At 38.7% G+C, this 9552-nt stretch overlaps 1 protein-coding gene across 1 annotated transcript; it reads left to right on the forward strand.

Moving 5' to 3' along the window:
* Positions 1–4099: 4099 nt before the first annotated feature.
* On the forward strand, positions 4100–6263 carry LOC122066677 (transcription factor MYBC1-like). Its single transcript, XM_042630525.1, has 2 exons — positions 4100–5352; positions 5928–6263. Exon 1 carries the CDS (start codon positions 4486–4488, stop codon positions 5341–5343), a length of 858 nt encoding a protein of 285 aa, XP_042486459.1. The 5' UTR covers positions 4100–4485; the 3' UTR covers positions 5344–5352; positions 5928–6263.
* Positions 6264–9552: the final 3289 nt, after the last annotated feature.

The following is a 9552-nucleotide window of genomic DNA, read 5'->3' on the forward strand; positions in this document are numbered from 1 at the left end:
GGCCTATCGCTACTTTGGGAGGTTTAGGTTTTAGAGACTCTTCGATTCACAATAAGGTTTTATTGGTTAAGTTAGGTTGGAGGTTTCTCAATTTTTCTTTTGGCGTTGTGGGTTCAAGTTTTAAAATTAGATATCTTCATAATGCCGATTTACTTAACTCTATTACATGGAAAAAGAGAAGTTCAATTGTTTGGAATAGTTTGGTTGCAGTGTTACCTATTCTTAAGAGTTTGATGTGTTGACATTTTAGGGATGAGACTAATATTTCCATCTGGAAGGACCTATGAAATAATGACAATTTGCCATTGCAATTGGTTCCTCATTATTTTATATATTCTAAGGTTAGTGAGCTAATTATCCATGGCACATGGAATGTAAATTTAAGTTTCCCCCCACCCAATAATAATAATAATGTAAATTTAATAAATTCAATTTTCCCATTTCGAAGTGTAATATAAAAATACCTCTACGTAGATTTTGTGCACAAGATTCTTTGGTTTGCCCCCTTTTTTTTCTTCTGATAATGAAAGAAGGGTGCTCCATGATAGTGATCATAGCCCTTAGGCCGAAGCCCCCATTCGGTATACAACATTTACGTAGGACCAACAGTGATTGTGGGACATACTGACTCAAACCCACAACCAGTAAACTCAAGCTGTGATGGCATAAGGGCATCCTTCCACTAAGCTACCAACCCTATAGACGATTTTCCCCCTTGTTAAGGATGGTGTTCTAACTATTCAGGTTGTTGCTAAATTTCTTGTCTCTACTACTCAATACACTTCTTAAAATGTTTTTGTGGAAGGTTTTATTTGAAGTGATTCCTAACAAAGTTCGGTTGTTTAAGTTTTAAGGTTTTTGATAGTACATGTTGTCTTTGCAATCGCAAAGTGGAATTTGATTCACTTATTTTTGTCTAGTATATGTTTCTAGGCAGATGGGCCGTTAGGTATCTGGATTGAGTTTCTTTGTAGCTCTTCTTTGTTTCACATCCTTCGTGATCTCATCTTTTAACTCTATTTGTTCCGAATTTGATATTAAATCTATTGTTTCTATGTTTGCTATAACCTATTAATTTCTATGGCAGAATAGGAATTAAAAGTTTTTTTTTTTTCCTTAGTGTTCCTGATGTTAAATTGAATGAAATGTTCAATCCTGAATTGATTCACTTAGTCTTTACAATGGGATATTGTCGGTGGATTAATTGGAATTTTTTTTTATTTTTTTATTTTTTGCTGCTCCCCGGGTTGATTTTCTTTATAACTTTCTAATTGTTCTTTGCGACTTCTGGATCCCTCCTATGATATCCGATTGAACCTACGACCATAGCTGAGATCAAGAAGGCCCGAGCCGACTAGTTCCTCTTAACCAAGGGAATGAAATCTTTAGGGTGAATTTTTTCACCCCTAGCGATGAAATTCCATTCTCCTGTCTGGTACCAAGGGTTGTAGCTACTTGGCTGCAACCCAAGCAGTAGCCAAGTTACGTTCAATCAATTGGTGATAATTTCTGATGGTAATTATATCCAACAATCTAGGAAAATTGGTTGGGCTTTGGTTTTCCTCTTTTAACTCTTGTTTTTTTATAGCTTGGATTGATTCTAGATTTGTAAGGAGTGCACAAGAGTAGAAGTTAGGGCAATGTTACAAGGACTTGAGGTGGCACACAACCAGGGATGACAGATGATAAATGTTTGGACGGATTGTAAGCAAATGATGGGTTGTCTATTGCAAGACAACAAGAGACGATGGCTCTGGGATGTGTTTATTCTACTATCTAATAGCTCTAAAACTATCTTATTTAAGTTTTTAATGCTCCCTATGTCTATATTTCTTCTCCCCTAAATAAGGGGTATAGATGTCTTTTCACAAACGAAGAAGATAGATAAATAAATGGGACTACGACTTATGAGAACGTTGGCATAAGCTGTGCTCTTGGACATAATTGTTTTTTCTCATATTTTAAAGTGTGACAGATCTTTTTAGTAGTAATGGTAAATGACTAGGTGAAAGTTGGGCCCCATTTATCCGACAGATAATAATTGATATTCCCTATTTTCTTTAAATTGGGTTTTTGTATTATTTTACTCTTAAATTGTACTATTGGATCGATATTGTTTCAGTCAGAACTCAGATTGATCTTGACCAATTCAATCCGATTTGGGTGATTTTGATCGATCCAATCTGATTTTTAAAATCATTGTCACTAGTTTTTTTGTGTTCAAAAAATAAGTCCAAAAAAAAAAAAAAAATCATATATATTTTCTTCCTTTGGTCTTGATAATTTTTATAAGACTGACACGTGGCAAAACATTTTGGTGCCATAGACCCGGTCCAATAGTCTAAAAGAAACCTTTTTTGGTTTCGGTCAAGGTCATTAGTCTAGTTTGATTTTACATGTGCAAAAGCTATATTCCTGTGGGCTCACAGGATTGAGTCCCCTCTCTAGATATACATTAAGTAGGAGAATAATTTGTTAACTTCATTTTTTTTTTTTTTTCAAGCAGTCCTGACTCCTGACTCATAGAGTCCTAGACCATCCTTATCTACTTGAAAACTTGGCAATTGTTAGATTGGAATAATATGTGGAACCCACCAAAGTATATTATTATAATCAATTATTCCAATTTTCTTCACCTTGAAAAAGGCTTCATGAAAAGACAAAATGGTTCCATATTCGTTGTGGATATTTTCTATACTACATTGAAGATATACCTTAAAGTTAATCTTAAAGCCAATCTTTTTAGAGTCTTGAAACTTTCATTCAAACAGGTTTAAACTCTCTAAAAGAAAGGTACAATCCTATCCCTTCCCATGTGGTCAATTCTTTTTTGAGCATAGCAAATTTGCAAATAGTGTTTTTTACTTTACTAAATGGGAACTACAAGCCAAACAGCATACAATTATTCTTTCAGTTTATTTGAAACTTATACTCTGATTGGGAAAGTAAATGCATTATCAGAGAATCAATTCAATAGTCTCAATTCAATGTTCATTCCAAAAAGGAGGGCCCTCACCAGTCACCAAACAAAGGAATTTTACACAAACTCCAATATTCCTCCCACCATCCAACCACATCACTAGTGAGACATATCGATCACTTCCATTTTTGAATGTAAATGCACCATGAGAGAATCAACTGAAAGACTCACATTCAATTCACCAAGTATGAAAAGTGTCAAAATCGTTTGTAGTTGTTGTATTGGTGAAGTGAGCATCGAGTGGTTGAGAGTCTCTTGGATACATGTTCTGATACTCTCAGTCGTTCGATGTTCACCGCACCTCACTGCTCACTGTAAAGGATGTGGACTCGTATGAAAACCCTATAATAGAGAGAATCAAGTGAGACATCTCTATCTGATCGTGTAGCCTTTACATCAGTGTAAGGGATCAATGAGGACGCACTAAGGGCATCAATAAAGATGGATTTTTTGTGATTTTACAGTGGGTGGGGTGGTAATTTCGCACTAGACTCCTGTGTATGCGTGAGATCCACATGACCAGGTAACATTCTTTCCCCCTTCCTTACTTATTAGTTATTAGTCTTTGTAGGAATAAATTCCATAGTCCCAAAATAGAAATGACCCCAAACCCTAGTACCATATTTGTCAATTCCACAAACCTAACCATTGACATCATCCAAAGTTCTTTCCTAATTTGTCATGTAAATGCATTTTAGACAATTAAGAGAGCGTTATCATTCCTTCATAGTTCATCAAACTCCCTCAACCCCAACAGGGAAATTTCCACAAACCTTTTAACACTATATATCTGTCAATTCCATATACCTCACCATTGACACCAGCAATCTTCTTACTTAATTTGCAATGTGAAAGTAAATGTAAACTAATAATCAAAGCACCAATTTGATTCTTTGATGATCCTTCCTTAGAGAAACCTAATGTCTTCATAGTCCATATCCTTCCCTTGCAAGCAAGCTGAAAATAGAATTTTTTCAAATCCCAACACCATATTTGTCAATTCATCAGAACCCACAATTGTCACCGTCCAAGTTTATTTCCTACCTTGTAATGTAAATGCATCACATCTGAGAAGAAAGGTGAGAACCAATGAGACACTCCCATCACCCACAAGGAATGAACAATGAAGGAATCATCACAGTAGTAGCTCAAACCTCCCAAGGATTTTTCATAAACTCAAAGCCTAATCTGTAATTCCACACACAGTGTGGACAACCCAGCATCCCTTAAAACCCGGAAAACATTGAAAAAGAAAATGGAAAGAAAGGAATCAGCATAAACAGTCCCAACTCCCAAATATAAAAACCTGTAAGAAAAGCTAAAAACAAGATCCACCTCGAACACCTCTCCTTCTCTCTCTCCTATCTTGTCTCCTACTCCTCTCCCCAACGATAACAGCAGGAGCAGCGGCAGCAGAAGAAGATCAATTAAAAGCCAAGCTGTGTAGAATTCAAGGTTACCCATTTCAAATCCATGAACAGATTATAAAACCCAACACCCAAATAATGAAAGAAGAAGAACCCAATTGGTTCTCTCGATGGGAAGAAGAGCTCCCTTCCCCAGACGAGCTTACGCCCCTTTCTCAAACCCTAATCACCCCTGACCTTGCTCTTGCCTTCGACATTCGAAACTCTAATTCCCCTCAAGCTCCACCCCCTCCACCACCACCTCCTCCCTCTTCTCAACCCCCCTCTGCCGACTTCGACTCGGCCGAGTTAGGGTCCGCCACCGCCGGAGATGAGCCAGCTCGGACCCTGAAGCGGCCTCGCCTGGTATGGACACCTCAGCTCCATAAGCGCTTCGTTGATGCAGTTGCCCATCTCGGGATCAAGAACGCAGTCCCCAAGACGATAATGCAGTTGATGAGTGTTGATGGGTTGACTCGGGAGAACGTCGCGAGTCACTTGCAGAAGTATAGGCTTTACCTCAAGCGGATGCAGGGGCTGTCTGCGGGTAACGGTGCTGGAGGTGGTGCAGCGGGATTGTCCCCCACTGACTCTGCAACAGATCATTTGTTTGCGAGCTCTCCGGTTCCAAGACAGCTCTTGCATCCCGGCCCTCCGGGATCAGATCACTTCTTGCCGTTCGTGCCCGTAACGGCGTTTCCGCAGCATCACCAGCAACAGATGGCAGCGGCAGCTTTAGCGGTGCAGCAGCAGCAATTTCATCAGAGGCAGATGGGGCATTTTGGGTCGCCGCCGGGAGGGCAATTCGATCACGGGTTTTTTTCGCGGCCGGCTGTGAATAGGATGGGTGCGGCAATGCCAGCGCAACCGCCAGCGTATGTAGAGGATTTGGAGTCTGCAACAGGTGGAGGCGGTGGAAGGAAGGTTCTTACTCTGTTTCCTACTGGGGATGATTGAAGGCCGTTGGTAATTATCGCCTTCTCTCTTTCTGTTACTTGTCGGGTCTTGTGGAATTTAGTTGGAATCTAGAGAATTGGGGGCTAATTGGGTTTGGTTGAATTTAGGGTTCTAGATGTTGTAGTACTGGTAGTGGCAGCAGCAGTAGTAGTAGTAGTAGTTGTTGTTGTTGTTGTTGTTGTTGCTGCTGCTGCTGCTGTTGTTGTTAATGTTGGTAATAGAGGTAGGTATAAGGATGCCATGGAAGTCAAAATTCCCTTTCCAGATCCTAGAATTGCCTGTGCTCTGTTGTTGACTGCTGGTTCAGATTCTGGGTGTTTTATGTGATTACAGTTGGTGGGTAATGTCATTCCAGAGATCTATTTGCATTGTCTGTCATGGTTTTCATTCTTCTAATCATTTTTGGGTGACTGATAATTACTCATGATGTCACTTATGGGGGTGAGTGGTATTAAGCTTTTAATGACCATAATAACAGTGTTGTGTTGGGGTCTATCTTGATCTCTTGGGGATTAATTTATAGCTGCTATTTTGATAATTGGGTGCCAACAATTTTCCTAGAATTTGAGCTTGTGGGTATGCAGATGGTGGTAGAGGATGCAGTACAGATTTAAGAATGCTTTGGAGTGGGTTGGTGTCCATGTCATAATCATAAGCTACTAAGTTTCAGGGAAGTTCTATCGTAACTTGTGTGTAATCTCATTCTAAAACCTTGGTTTTAATTTCTTATTGGTAGAGGAGAGGGATTTGAACCATGGCATTCTTTCTAGTTGTTGTAAATTGTGTGATTAGGAGACCCCCTATACTAGGGGGAACTTTTCAGGAAATTCTGATGCTATTTCAATTTCAAGTGTAATTCAGTGCTCTAAGAACATCAGTTGTAATGTGAATTTTCTAAATTTATCAGTTTATTCACTCTCTTTGTAGGTCTTGTTTATTCTAGCATTTGTTCTTGCATGAATTGCAAAAATAAGCCCTTTAAGTGAATAAATCTGAAATTCTAGATGATATCTTGAGTGAGTATGGATTTACCTATTGTTTCTGTTATATTTGACGTGTTTCTAAGTTTCTTCAAATATTATTTTGGAATTAAGAACAAAATTATTGCTTATTTATTTAGGGGAGCAGCAGGAAATGGAAAATTGCTCCATCCATAAGCAAATTAAATGGAAGATGACAAAAGTCACCGAACTGTTAAATAAAACTAAATAGTTAGGTTACCTCACTCAAGAAATTCCTTGGTGCCTCTAAAAGTTTACCAGATCATAGCAGACATTGGTGTACAGAAGAATTAGTTATTAATCCTGAAAGCAAGACCCAGCCTGTCTAAAATATTGCATAGCCTTCAAGGGAGTTATCTAGATTCTAGGTTTTAAATCCAACTGATGAATAAACCCCTGAAGGAGGACTAAGAGTTGTAAACTAATTAGTTCTCCTCTACATCCCTAAGTAGGCAGCCAGAGCATTGTTTGACAATCTCTAGAGCTTTGATCTGTGCAAGGGTTCCCAAGCAAGCTACCGTCGATTTAAATTTAATGGGTCACTGATTTGGAACAACTGAGGATGAATGGGATTTTCATCATAGGTGGTGTTGTAAAATTATTCCCGGTCATCTTTGTTTTGATCTCATTGAAAACTTGTGGTGCTGTATCATTAGCAGTATAACAACTAATTTGGCTGGCAATAATGTGAAATCTGTGGTAATTAAATTGGGCATGAAGCCCCTACAGGCCATGCGGTTCAGTTTTGTCTTCAATTTGTTGCAATATAATTAGTGGGTCTATTTATTGTCTGTATGATATGTGACCAAACAGCAGTATCTGAACTCTGGCTTACAGTAGGCTTTCTCAACTGGATGCCTATGCTCTGTTTTTTGGTCTTCTGGAGTTATTTTAGTAGACTGCTTACGATATGATGTATACCTTTGATTGAACAAGACCACAAATTTAAGCTTGGGGCTAGACATGAATATCTAGTGTTGGAGGTTAATTAGGGAAGTTTGATTAACAGTTTTATTTTGTAAGCATGCAGTAAGATGAATATGGCATTTATTGGGTTTGTGTCATGATATCCTTTTAATAGCTTTAAGAGAAAGTAAATCTAGAGTGACTAGATGATGCTGACAGCAAGGACACCAATTACAATAGCTGCAAAGTGGAGAAATCAAACAATAGTCTAATTACTTGGATTTGCTTCCCCTTTGCCTCCATATAGGTTACAATGCTTTTTAATATAGGAATTCCTATCTCAACATTTTCTAGACGCACGAGGAAGAAACCTTCTAGGCTTCTACCCTCTCATGCTTACGAAAATCCAAACAATATGATTACTTTTGAATGGTTAAAATTTCTAGTTGTGTGACCCATGACTCCAACATAGCAAGAGTGAGTTGGTTTATTGGTTCTCTGGTCTTTATTAGAAGAGTAAACCCAGTGCACAAGGCTCCTGCTACTACAAGGTCTGGGAGGGGCAAATGCATGCAGCCTTACCCCCTGCTTTGCAGGAGAGGCTGTTTTCAAGTTTTGAACCTGTGACCAACTTGTTGCAATAGTTCAACTTGCAACATCAAGTATATAGTTGTTGGACAGTTTTACTGAAGAGAGAGGAGGCATTGAGTGGAAGATGGAAGGTCTTCCACCCTGTCAAGAAAGAGAAGGCATAAGTTTATTCTTATCATTTTTGGGTCAAGGCTCTAATGCACCTGTTACCTTTTAAGGAACTATGTGTTGGATGGAATATCTCCATATGATCTAATTATCAGTGGATTGGTGTGTTTTTGGATTTGCCAAGCAGTAATAAAGAACTTCTTGGACCGAATTCATTTTGGGTGTTACAAAGCTAAGCTTAGGATTGACTTCGAAGTTGTGAAGTTCTGCAGCCACTGATGAACCAGAAGTTGAGTAGCTGAGTGGTAAGCAGCAGGAACAACAGAAAACAAATGAATTACTCTCCATATCCAAGGGCTTCAGCCCCTTCAACTATTTAGTTAGTAGAAGTAGACCCAGGTCCACTATGAAGTCCTTGTTGACTTTGAAGATCCCATAAGTTCACTTTGAGTGTAATAGTCATTCTCTGCCTCCCCGCACCAGTGCGGTGAGGATCTGGACGGTTGGGAGCACCCGGGCACATACCGTGAGGTGCTCTCAGCCATCCAGAGCCTCACTGCACCAGTGTGGGGAGGCAGAGGATTTTTACACAATAGTATTGCCCCATGAAAAGATGTCATTTACATTTTTCTCTCTTTTAAAAATCAAGATTCCAGAACTAGTTTTTTCTTATAGATCCATGTTCAAACAGTTGAAACTTGGTTTTAAATCTTGACTAAGCTGAAATCAGTTTCATTGTGCTTGTAAGATGATGCTGGTTTATTTTTTTTATTTTTTTGTAGATCCATATGTATTAGTTTAAGTGGTGGGTTTTAAGCAGAATTATCCATGTTTCTATTGTTGTTACAAATACATTGCAGAGAAGAAGATATGGCTCTTCAAAACTCTTTTTGGCAAAATTTGGATTTAATTCATTTATACGTGTGGTTGTGTTCCATGGTGATCCATCCCCTTCAATGGATATAATTGCTTATTTTGAAAGAAAGGAATTTTGGATAATGTTCAATGGAAAACAACAATGGTTGCGACAAACGTAAAGGGGTGTGGGTTCCTTCCTTGCCTGATTGAAAGTGACTCTCTCAAAAGAATTTTCCAACCTACCTTGATCTTTTGGAGATTGACTTTGAGTCCACTTTTTGTGGATTTATGATCACACTTCCCTTATCTGATTATGACAAACCCATCTTTTTGCGCTGTTCTACCTAAACTAGGATTTGTTTTTGGTCTCTCTCTCTCTCTCACTGACACACACACACACACGCACACGCACACATACCCTCTATTGCAATTTTTTGTTTGGAATATATCTGTAAGTATATGTTCGACGTAAATGGATTAGCTATCTCATCACATCATATTGGGGCTCATAGGCATAAGAAACCCCATAAAAAAATAAGGTGGGGGGGGGGGTGGCATTTGAAAATATTAAGGTTGTTTTCTTAGAGATGTGATGAGCTGATGGCATGTGAGGGTCAGATTTATGAAGTTTAGCAATTTTTTAGAATTAAATGTCACAATTGATGGTACTGTATGAACACACATTCTGTTGCCATAACAGATTTAGAGATAGGTATGAGTGGATTCATGTGATGGAGGATTCTAT

This window comes from Macadamia integrifolia, unplaced genomic scaffold (assembly GCF_013358625.1).
Source record: "Macadamia integrifolia cultivar HAES 741 unplaced genomic scaffold, SCU_Mint_v3 scaffold2520, whole genome shotgun sequence".
NCBI lineage: Eukaryota > Viridiplantae > Streptophyta > Magnoliopsida > Proteales > Proteaceae > Macadamia > Macadamia integrifolia.